At 42.1% G+C, this 12365-nt stretch overlaps 2 protein-coding genes across 3 annotated transcripts in view; both read left to right on the top strand.

The window, feature by feature from the left end:
• Positions 1-399: 399 nt before the first annotated feature.
• Positions 400-4268, top strand: LOC109474145. Its single transcript, XM_019774351.1, has 4 exons — positions 400-462; positions 2498-2792; positions 3350-3483; positions 3987-4268. The coding sequence occupies exons 2-4, from the start codon at positions 2500-2502 to the stop codon at positions 4004-4006; spliced, it is 447 nt and encodes a 148-aa protein (XP_019629910.1). The 5' UTR covers positions 400-462; positions 2498-2499; the 3' UTR covers positions 4007-4268.
• A 5294-nt stretch (positions 4269-9562) lies between these two features.
• The window catches only part of LOC109474298 (papilin-like), a 5111-nt gene continuing 2308 nt past the window's right edge, over positions 9563-12365 (top strand). For both annotated transcript variants that reach the window (XM_019774586.1, XM_019774585.1), the window contains exons 1-2: positions 9563-9817; positions 11938-12365. The exon at positions 11938-12365 is cut by the window's right edge and continues 108 nt beyond it. In XM_019774586.1, coding sequence (XP_019630145.1) covers positions 9724-9817; positions 11938-12365 — 522 coding nt within the window. In that variant the 5' untranslated portion in view covers positions 9563-9723. The remainder of the gene's footprint in view (positions 9818-11937) is intronic.

The raw sequence follows: 12365 nt of genomic DNA, 5'->3' as shown, positions 1-12365 counted from the left end.
GCGTATTCTCAGCGTTAATTCCTTACTCACGTGCTGTGACGACAACTGTGATGTTCGGAATGTTCGCTCTCCAGACTAAACCAAAAAGTTCAGTTCTTGTCTCCAAATGATGTCAGTTTTACAAGAACAAGGAACGCTATGTACCATGGTTGCACATAAAGAAGAAAAAGTGGTAGTTTTTCATTCGTTTTTTTTTCCCGTGGTGGGGAGCGCTATTTTGTATTAGCGCTGTTTCCAAAATGTCCGTGAAAGTAAGGTATCTAGATCTGATCAAAACAAACTGATTCTTTTAAGATCTGCTGTAGAACTTGTTGCGATTGTCCCGTCCGTGCGTCATTGTATAACTATAAGTACAGTCAGTAACAAAAGGGCTCCCAGATACTCCTCCCGTGCAGAAGGTACGGGATACGCCGGGCTACAGTTTGTCTTCAGCGATCAGTGAACAAGGAAGACGCCAAAAAGGTATGTTTTTAACTCTTTAACACTTTAAGTGGTATCTTTGTGTTGTCTAGAAATGTTTGCGTTTAGCGGAGACGGTTACTTCGTTCTTGAAACTAGCAAAGAAAAGCACACTAATACTGTAATAGGTTGAAAACTGGCAGGGTTTTTTTAGTCTTGTAAAGTCTGCTTCAGGCTAAGATACTACATTTTATCATGAAGCCCAACATGGAGCGGGCAGCAAGCAATCTTGTCAGATCTCACCAATTGCCTCGAGGTGCCTTCGTATATATAAATGACAGAGGAAATAGTTATCATATACTTCAATGCAAATACGTAAAGGCCCCATGCGCCCTGGAAGCCGAAAAAGACTTACCACATTTTCCTTCCTGTGTATGCAATTTCTTTTTATTTCATCTGACTGCACATTTTGAATGAAAACACATAGCTACAACTGTCTCATATATACCGCACATCTATGTCTTCGCACATAGGGAGACGCAGCTGAATTTCTTCAGTTTTTAGCAGGTAAAAAGATTTGTCTAGTTCTAGGAAATCGGCACAGCGGCCAGGATTCAGACACATCGTCCGAGTAAAACAGTATTCTTGTGGGTGTTCTTTGCTTTGCTTTCTTAATGATGTACAAGAAAGGACTGCACAATTCTGACGGGCTGTGCAAACTAGAACACCAACCTAATGATACTCATGTGGTCTCATTTATCATTTAAATCTGCGTCATAAGATCATTACGGCGAAAATTCGTAATTCCCTCTCTCATGATTTGTAGCTTTTATTCGCTATTTTTTTTCAATTATAGCAAAGCGGTTTTATTTTCATCCACTTAGACTTACGCTATGGATTATGATAAGACGTCATGGATTATGATAAGACGTCACAATCTAGATGGAGTCATGATGCTTTCGATGATCCAAATGATGTCATAATGTACAAAACCATCTGGTCGTCATTTTCCGGACTCCGTTATCATATTTTCGTTATCAAATCTTGTTGCTGGAGTTCGCTGAAAAACATATTTCATTTGTGCAATTCTTATCGCCATGGATTTCTGGACTCTTGCACCTTGCCGCTCCACTCGATATCAAAATAGCTCCGTACCATCTCTGATACATGTAACTTAAGACTTCTGAATAAGAACAAATGACATGTTGTAAATTGACGGCCAAATGAACTACACCCCGATGTCCAGTCACTGTATGTATTATCATATTTTATACTGTAATATCTTAAGTTATCTATGGAAGTGAGTTGCATGTAAGTGAGACGTATTTAAGCCAGGCGGCTGCAATGTTTTACATTCACTCATTCAATATCGTGTTCTGGCAATCGTCGTTGCCATTGATGCTTGTTACCATGATTCCCTTGAGACAGTATCGTATTTTGGCAAACCCTGTTGCCCCTCCTGGAGACATGCCACTCTTTCCATGGCCCTCTGGGAATAGAATCGTGCTTACCGATCCATGATGCCGATGCCATGGTTCTCCAGAGAAAATGTTATTCTTGCCAGCTCTTGTTGCCGTAGTTAACAACATTTATTGCCGTGATCTTCTATAGAGACCATATCATGTTATAGCAATCATTCTATCATATGATACCATGTAATGTTTTAACAATGTTTATACCACGGTCCTTTATAGATATCATGTCAAGTTTTTGCAATCCTTGTGCCACAGTCCCCTAGGGACCATGTCATGTTTTAGCATTCCTTGCGTTCTCTATTCCTCTATAGATACCATATGAAGTTTTAGCAGTCCTTCTGCCACAGTCCTCTATCTATACCATACCATGCGTGTCGTAGCAATTCTTGTGCCATGGTCTTCTATAGACCTAGAGACCATATCATGTTTTTCCAATCCTTATACCATGGTCCTCTAGAGACCATAACGTTATCATTTTTTAGCATTCCTATCAACACCGTTGTATTGCTAAGTGCATTTTTGAATTGATATCAACAGTGAGCGCCATCACAGTTGTCCTGAACTAGATTCCAGTCCAGAAATGAATTTTCATTTGTTTGTTTGTTTGCTTGTTGAATCTACAGCAATGCCAGATAACCGCACAATACTCAGCATCCTTCTCGTCGGGACTTTCTGCACCTGCGTCTGCGCAGTGGCGCCCGACGCCTGGGGCGGGGTGCTCCCACCGGAAATGGCTGGTGACCCCGCCGTGTTGACCCGGAAGCAGTGGGTGCCGGAGAGGCGGAACACGGTGGGCCGGGGGACGGATAACCCCTGCTCCCTGCCCTCCGCCATGCGCCCGCCCGCCTGCGACTGGTGGATAGTTCACCGGTACGCCAGGAGCCACGGCTCAGTCGAACCGCGCCAAGACAGAGACAGGTTAGTCTTTTCCGAAGTATATAGCTACTGTGACATGTACATCTGAACTCACTCCATAAAATCTGCTACCTAGCTGTAGTTACCATCATCACCATCGGCCTCCTTCCGACGTTTACCACCTAAAGCAACCACTAAGCATCTTATACAAGCCCAGAAAATAACAAGAAACAGCCATGCCTTCAAATATCAGATTCATCAATCAAGAATTGAGGTGTTCAAAAACTCGTATTTTCACAGAACTATTGTAGAGTGGAACTCGTTGCCACCAAGCACAGTTGGGGCATCATCACTAGAAAGCTTTAAACAACTCCTGCAATTAACAGTGTGCAAAGACTGAGAGTAACAAGTCGTTCGGTGTGATATAGCTAGCTGCCGCCGCGCCGCGTTCCTGCGAGGCTGGTGTGTCACGCTTAAGGGCGGTTATACCGGCTATGCCGATGCAGACAGATACAGATTATCAGCCTGGCACTTCTCATGATGTGTCTAGCTACTTCCTCCATGCGGAATTTTTTTTTTTTTACTCAGCTCATTGATGTTTGTTTTCTTTCCTCTTTTAGCATCGACACACGGAGGTCGCCCCTGGCTCTCAGCTACCTACTCGGGCTGCCGAGGACCTTCACCAGCCGGCGCCCCGCGGCCCAGAGGCCGGTCTACTTCAGGCGCGGCGTGTGGTCTCCCCGCACGGAAACAGGTACGGCCGTCAACTCTGATTTAATTGTCGGTCGTGTGGCGGAATGGCAGAGCGCTCGGCTCCCGAGTTCGAACCCTGCCATGCCATCGATCTTGTACCCTTTAGGAAAGGCACTTTACACGACTTTCCTCACTTGACTCAGATGAAAATGAGCATTGTCTAAGTTTAAAAAACTTGAGTGTGCCGTCACCATGTCTTATGTTAAATGTTGGAATAGAAAAAAAATGTTTAAAAAAACTGATATGGGTCATTTGTCCGTAAGGAACTTTGACCTAGACCACAATGCCTCACTTAATTGTGCACATGCGCACTTGAAACTTTGAGATTGCTTGTAACGTCCATAGCAAAATCCTGCCCGCCATCTTATTGTCCCATTGTTGACACAGAAGTGCTTCGGAAAACCAACATTGCGGCGAATGTGATGTTTACGCATTATGACATGTGTTGTTTTTCGACAGAATGTGTATTCAATATGCATTTACTTATCTTTTTGTTCTTTTCAGGTGTGGATTTCGCTGAGTAGATTGCCCAAGCCGGCTGTGCCGGATTTGGATGAAAACAACTCGATAGACCTCAGTCCCAAACGCGCACGTTTAGCAATATTGAAAAATTAATTTACTTGGAAGACAATGGTGTCTATGAAAATGATACTAACGCTGGCATTACGAAGGTATTTATGTTGTCTCTCTCAGGACAGATCCTAAAAGTATAATCTTGGAATGAATAAAAGTTGGGAAGAGTGAAGAAACATTTGATGGTGAGGTTTACATTTTTTCACGTTATTGAGTCTAGTATTTGCTACATTCGTTCAGACAATGCCTGACATTGGCTTTTGACATGGAAAAGCGATGCGAGTACATGTAGTACTAAGCCTGGCCAAAACACTAGTCTAGAGGTTATTAATGGTCACGGTCTGAAGACGATTCCTGGACGATATATGTGATTTTTATCCTATATATAGAAACCTAATATTGTACGTGCAGTTTGTAACACTTATAGTAACAAGGCCGCAAGGGAAACTCAACAGGAATTTGAACGCAAACTATCACAACTCTTATCGTTGTAAGCCAGTATAGTAACTGAGAACAAAATCAAGAAAAAATGGAAGCACTATGATACAGTTTCTTTGTTCTTGTAAATGATTTCTTTCTGACTGAAACATGTTGTTAGTAGTATGTCAAGGATAGGAACCAATAATTTTACACACACACAAAAGCACAGTCCGCGTTGTTTTAAAAGGAACCTCTGAAATGCTTCCCAAGTATTGCGAGTACATCGGTACGGGTGTTGGATATACCTAGGGGGCAATTAACCCCAAAACATCATTTTCATGGAAATCCAGCTTATTTATTACATAAATGATACTGCATTATTCGCTCAATTTGTGTTCTTAGTTATCCCTCCTGGGCATTGTATAGAAATTGAATTTACCTCCGTGAAGGCATGACATGAATGTAGTTCTGTAATGAGCAGGTATTGTTGGACAGGAATTCGAGGTCACCACTCATGCGTCATAACATTCCAATTCAACATTTCCTCACGTTCGTACGCGGAGTCCATGTCTCAGGTCGACGGTCTATAGGAGCTTTCATTTCCTACAACAAAGTGATAAAGCTCGTGTAAAGGGAAGGAATCGTACCCTGGGCAATTAAAGCGGAGAAATGGAGATTTCGTACTTCCGGAAAGTGTTTTGACTTCTTGTGAATGTATTGGGATTGTATTGTATGATGGCCAGGGAAATACAGTACCCATTTGAAACACATCACATATAATATTTCATTCTGCAATGTGATTCAACAGGGTATTTTTCTCATCATCATACATTTTACCATAGGAAATTCTATTCACTTTTGACGTTGCGTGATCGTGACAGAAGCGCGTGCCATGTGGGTGTAGATGGCTGCGATGACCCTAGACTGTCGCCAGGAGTCTCTCAAAGATGATATCCCTCTCTACAGATCTATCTCAAAGATGATCTCTCTCTCTCATCCCAACTACTTAGCTAGAACTCAATAGTGATATCGATGTATTATATTTCTAGATTTTTAAATGTACATTCATATTGTCTTTTTAGTATATTCCATGCGCACACAAACGTACACACTTGCACACACGCGTGTGCGCAAATGGCGAAATTCGTTCGCTTGCTCGCTCAATCGCCAGTGTTGATTTTACAAGGTGTGCGTTCTTGCAAACCTTCGCTTGCAGTTTCTTATCAACCCTTCAAACAAAATTCAAAGAAAGTCAGCAATATGAAATCACACCACCCAAATGACTTTATAATTATGGGTCCAGCAAATACGCTTAGTACGAAATACCTGCTCCGGCGCACGTAGTTGAAAAGGGGCAAACACGTGTTAAAAGCCCATAGAAAATGCTTGGTTTTAGTCAGCAGCTACGAAAAAAGGCAATATGCTATCAAGTAATATTGCATGCATACTTGCTAGCATATGGCCCAAAGCAAGCGTTATTTTGCGCAGATTTCTGTGAAAAGATATCTTCAATATCTTTTCAAATGCATAAAATGCTTCAAATGCATAAAGTGCATCTGATGCATGTATATCTTACTTCATAAATGCACACAAATACATGTTGTATTTCATTAGAAAACATCTAAACTTTTTTTATCAGGGAACAATTCGCCATATTGAAAAGAAGTGAAAATATAATATATCATATACAAAGGAAGTAGCCTATCAAAACTTTACCAAGGGCTATGCCGGTACGGTACTAGCCTCTTTTCTCACTATATACGGCATACATTAAAGGCCTATAATGTATATAAAATTCACAAATGTGTATAAAAGATAAGTGTGAATGTCGCCAAGTCGAATATGAAGAAAAATTAAAATCTTGTGATTTTGTGACGAATGTGGGGAGGGGGGTCTCTTCGTAATTTAATGAAAACATTGCTTGGGTGCAGACTAGCCTGTCTCGATGCAGGCGCCAGACACATTTGCCCTTTATAATCAACATAAAAGCTGGAGAGATATTTAACCAAATAGGGTGACCTACCTCGCCCTTACTTCTAAACTCTGCACATCGCTGACGTGTGTTCTGTGGCTCCGTGAAGTTCGTCATTATGCAAACAGCACCACCTGGCGGTTCCCATGGCAGCTGCATGTAAACAGTGACCTGACAAGAGCTCGGCCTCTCAGGACTAACACGTATTTTGACGGAGTCAATCCAGTGTCAGCAAACAGGTCAGTGATATTCTCTTCGTACTGGTATTTACGTTTTGATAAATGGCTGCTAGATAGACCATGCCAGTCAGTTCTAGATTGTGTTCATTGTAAACCCTTCGATTCCTCACAGTAACTTAATCTCCAAGCAGATCCCTCTCGGTGGCAAAAAGACAGTATCAAATTGGCCAGGCAGTATCCATTAGCCAGAGAAGCTCCGCGTTGGTGGGGATCAGGACAAAAAAAAGCGCCATATATAAAAAGGTAACGATCTTTCCCCACAACCTCTGCTTGGAGAGTAACAGTAACTGCGTAGTTCTAAATTTACATATCACTGAAGAAAATGGCGGACGCCGATTAAAATTCAGGAAGCTGCTTTTTTTAAACAATTTGCGCTAATTAGCAAAAACATTTGTGCTTAGATTTGGGACAAAAATCATACTGATAAAACTTCATATGCCTCTTGTGTATGTCATCTATATGTGGAATGAATGGACAGTTATAATTAGAACATTGGGCAAGGAGAGATCGCATAACACGCACTATATAGATATTATTAAGATATATATGTGGATGTACATGTACGTACGTATGCACAGCACCAGCCTTCAACAGGTCGATTTGCCTTTTTCTTGACGATGCAAAGGAAATGTTCCAGATAGTACAATTTGCAACGTCCGACGATTTTATTTCGATTTATTATTTTCCAACATTTATCACGCCTTACAGAAATCATGAAGGTGACCGTGATCTTCCTCCTGTCCGTGATATCCTGCGCATGCGCAGCCATCCTGTGTCCTCCCAACTTCTGTGACTCGGTGACGTGTGAGGAGGTGACGTCAGAGACCTGCGAGGGGCGTGTCCAAGATGGCGGGTCTATGTGCGGGTGCTGCGATACCTGTATCACTCAGATCCGTGAGTCCAGCTAACATTCATCCCCAACAACGTTTCTTCACACAGATTGACTGTATCCTAATTGTAGACTAATTGTATAATAATTGTAGGCTGATTAAACGATTATTGTATCACTCTGAGTGTAAACTAATTATAGACTAATTATATGTTTATTGGGCCGTTTGTTGAACGATTACTGTACGATGATTATAGACTAGTTATCAATTTATTGTGTTCTAATTGTAGGCTGATTGTAAGTTGGTTGTAGGCAGGCTGTGTGATGATCGTAGTTCTGTATAATAGTAGCTCTTATAAAAAAAATAAAATTCAGCATTAAATATTTTTCATTATTCTGTTCCAGATTTGTAAGGAAATACAAATGGTTCATAGTTGTAAAATATCCTTTATATTTCCTTGCCTTTGCTGTCTCGACCAGCCCTGGGCATGAACTGTTACCAGACCATGCTGCTCGGAGTCCCCGCGACGTCCGAGTGCGAGGAGGGCACCAAGTGTGACTTCGCGTCTATGACGTGCATTGCAAGTACGTATAAGTTGTCCAAATGTTCTCTCGCGCGATCTTATCCTCTTTCGCGACATCTCCGTGACCGGTCACGTTATTGTCATACAGTCATCTTGCTTAGGACAACGTGTATTCTCAGACAGAGATGATAAAAATCCATCTAACGTTAAATGTATAATTATGTAAAACCATCTACATGAGTAACGCCTATCTGTATGTCGTGAACGAACGACATCATACCTGAACTGGTTTAAGTTCGAGTTTCATCTGATAACATAGTTTTCAATGACAATGTCATACTCGCACACAGATCATGTTTGAACTCAGACTAAAAGTTTTTTTCTTTCTTTCTTACAGAAGAAGCTTAAGCTTCCGCTTTGAAGATACGCTGGATTGGACATGACATTCTTATTATCATTTGATAAATAAATAAAACCGTTTACTTCATAACATAATCGAGTTTGTCCTTACTTTGCCACCATGCACTGTCATAATCTTGTTTGCGATTCTGAATCCCAATATTGATGTACTTTATTTGCAGTGGTCTCTACTGACAGACTTCTTGGCAACGATGGAAATACTAAAGTAATTAAAATCCGCCAAAATAATCGAGGTTTCATAGCTAAAAGGAGTGAACAAATATGATAGAAAGGCATACATCTAACCGAGATAGAGCCACCCTCTTGGAGGCTAAACTGCTAATTTTGACGGACACCCAGAATCGGCCTATTGCCAACCCGGTGCCATCCTAAGACGTCACTGCTTCCTGTGTGACCTTCAGCCTGAGTGCCAGCCTTTTTAACTTTCGTCCGGTTGCGGATCTTGGGGAGCAGACGAAAGCTACAGAGGCTGGCACTCAGGCTATGTGGCCTTCGCGTCATCAGTACGTGTGGATGGACACGCATGGCGTGAAGTCAATCTGGCAACGTTCACAAGCAGAAACTGCAAACGTCATTATGACCAGGACTCGTGCCATGTACCAACACTGTCCTTAACCTTACACTTGATACAAGGAGAGATGTCTTGTTCTTAGAAATCATTTGCAATGAACCATTGCAACTAGAAATGAGATACCTTGAATTAAAACGCACACAGAAAAATATCACACACCTCACGCCATATTTTCCTCATGCTGAAGTTCGTATTCTATCAAAACTGGTGTAGATTCAGTTCCAAGCTAGCAGAGTCCCGCTTGTTTCAAACTTGTTCTGCGGCATTCGGTACGACTTTAGAGGTCAGCAACCTGCATTTATCTGATCTCCCTTCGATGTGGGTGGGAGGGATTTAAAACAACTTGAGTCGGACCTATATAGTATATCTGCTTGGAGGTACGTGCTGAAAGAGAATTCTTTGGTAGGGGGTGGGGGTGACGAAGGTACCTAATACCTAATATAGTATGAACCGGATGTGGCGACACGATGACGTGACAGATTTTTTGACAGGAAGAGGGCTGCGTGCGTGCCCGCGTCACCACTCACTTCCTCACTTCCGCCGCAGTGGTCGGACCAGACGTCCGCAGCCTATCATATAAAAGGGTCAGAAAATCCCCACAAGTTACCACTCGCCGTGAGACAAGGGGAAGATCACGTACGCGCGCTTCTTGTTGTGGAATTCTCGTCCGTCACGTTGAAGAGACTGGTCGACATGAAGTTTGTTCTCGCGTGTTTGGCTGTCTTGACGCTGGAGGCACTCAGCGCACAAGCCTGGCATCAAAGAAGGCCATATGTTCAGGTCAATGGTAAGAATCTTTATGTTACGATCCTGCCTACTACATGTACTAGTATCTTACTGCATGGTATGGTTCAATATAACCAAAGACGTTCTTTATAACTCTGCACAACGCTCAGATGTTTGCGAAGACGAGTATAGTCGTGACATCCGGTGTTTGTTAATTGTTGGACAGGACTGCGTACTACTAGCCTCCCCAGGCCTTGCTGAAGGGTTATAGATAGTAAAAGTTTCAGCAAAAATAGTTTATAATAGTCAACAATTTTCTCCTTCAAAATTATGCGCGTATACAGGCTAATCGACAGTCAGATTTAGGGTCTGTCTCGTTTCTTTACGTTTAACTTTTTTAGTCTGTTAAGCACTAGCGAAGTGATCCACTTTTTCACTCATTATGATAATCTGACATACAAGCACAAAGAGAGCAAAACGTACAGACGTAAAAATAAGGACTTAGAAATCGAGTAACTTTTTGAAACAGATCTAAACCAACATCTTCTTAAAGATTAGTCACAGTTGTTTGAGTTGTAACTAAGAGATGGCGCCACCGGTTTATCAAGGATAACGGTTCGTACAAAACCGACGTTTGGGGATATCAAATTCTTATCCATTTCAGTCTGAGGAATTTCCTTGGAGAAAATGTCTCACGCAATCGGAGAAGTTCATTGTTAACGAGAATATGCGTTGTTACCTAGAGTCTGGCGGTGACTACAGTACAGGCTAATCTCCAGTCTATTGTTAACGAGAATATGCGTTTTTTTTCTCTAAAATTTAGGCACCCTATTTAGATACTAATCAGTGTTTATTGATTGTTTAAACATTAATTAGTGTCTAATTAAGTGTTGGGTAGTTGATTAGTTTATATATACACGACGATCAGTTCCTAATTAGTTGTCGCAATTTTCACAGTGAGACAAAAAGTGTAAGATTTAAGAACAAACATTCTGGAATCCAATACTTACTAGTGGTAGCCATGGAATGGTCGTAATATTAATGGTTACACCATGTGATTGCTTGACGTGTGCAGATTCTACTTTCTCCAGCGGAAGTGTAGTCGTGACATTTTCCCCGCCAAAATCGCCTCTAAGTACACTAAACAACGCTCCTCGTGATTCATTCACTCTTAGAGTAGTTTCTCAGATTTAGAAAATACTTGTCGCAAAAACTTGCCATGCATTGCACCTTGTACAACTGGTGTACAATAGTTCATTTACCGTTTCTAAAAAGTGATTTAAAAGTTTGTGTTTTCAAGTTAGGATATTTGGGTCATGTTTAAATCCCTGGGTTCCCTGAAAACCGTCTGGCATTTTACCCACAAGCAAACTAGGGCAACACCAGCTGCCATCTGGAAATACTTCAGACGACACCAAAAACATTAACAGGAAACTCGTGAAGACGAATTGAAAGAAAACTACGAAGCGCATCTCCGAATAGACGAGGATCCGCCGGTGCGTTTTGGTGGTATTTCTACCGATTTAGAGATGCAATTTTTTCGTCTTAGAAAAACGCGGACTATTGGAAAACTACGTACAAGAAAACGTACTTACTCCTTATTTCTTGTGTTGGAAATTGCAGTTTAAACTTGCTTTAGAATGAATTCTACCATACCAACACTACCATAACTCATGACAAAGAAGAAGTAAAAGACTCGGCGCTCCGCGTAACGTTACGTATGCTGAAAGATTAGCTACCTATACTGTATGTGTGAAAGACGACAATGAATTTTTCACTCCTTGCTTGAAATCACAAACATCCTGTCAGCGTGTTGACAACAATGGCGTGATCTTCACAGTGTCATGGACAGCTGTCAAATGTTTACTTTCTGTACAGGATGCCTTCAATGTCGTTTCATGAAGATAAACTCAAAACTAGACTTGGTTTATAAAAACACGAGGACGAAAATTACACAACTGTAGGAATTCACAACATCTTCCTTCCAAGTGATTTGTGAGTTAAACTGAATATCGAAGGGAAAAAACTACTAGTAGTAAGTTTCGTCAGTGATGGTTAGACATCCAGATAATAAGATACGCCAAAAGACAGTTACTCGAGTAACTTACCCAATGTTACCCAGCTTCAGTATGAAACCTTTCATAAAGCATGATCACTTAAGATTTTCTTTTCCTTCCGTAGCTGTACCCCCCAAGCCAGGAGTGTGCCCTCCCATCCCGCCCATGGCAGTCGGCATCTGCGCAACCACCTGTTACGGGGACCATTACTGCGCAGGGGCGGATAAATGCTGCCGTAACGCCTGCGGGGCCTTCACGTGTGCCCCGCCCACTGACGTCACTACCCCGTCTCCAAGGGCCACGCCTGACAACGGTCCTGACGTCATGCCGACCGACTCGCAGCCTGGGGACGAGAGCACCACGCCGACCGCTGCCGAAGAAGGGCCGAGGCGGCCCCTCGGAAGAGGCTTGTTCCCAGTGTTCCCAGGAGAAGACGTTCCCGAGGTGCCACAAACAACAGCCAAAGCTACAACAACAACTGCAACAACAACGCAACAACCATCAACAACAACTACGACAACAACTGAAGCTACAACTGCTGCTCCAGCCACT

Source organism: Branchiostoma belcheri, unplaced genomic scaffold, assembly GCF_001625305.1.
Source record: "Branchiostoma belcheri isolate BF01 breed outbred unplaced genomic scaffold, Haploidv18h27 scaffold30, whole genome shotgun sequence".
NCBI lineage: Eukaryota > Metazoa > Chordata > Leptocardii > Amphioxiformes > Branchiostomatidae > Branchiostoma > Branchiostoma belcheri.
The sequence above is the reverse complement of the archived record's forward strand: the minus strand, read 5'-3'. Positions and strand labels throughout refer to the sequence as shown.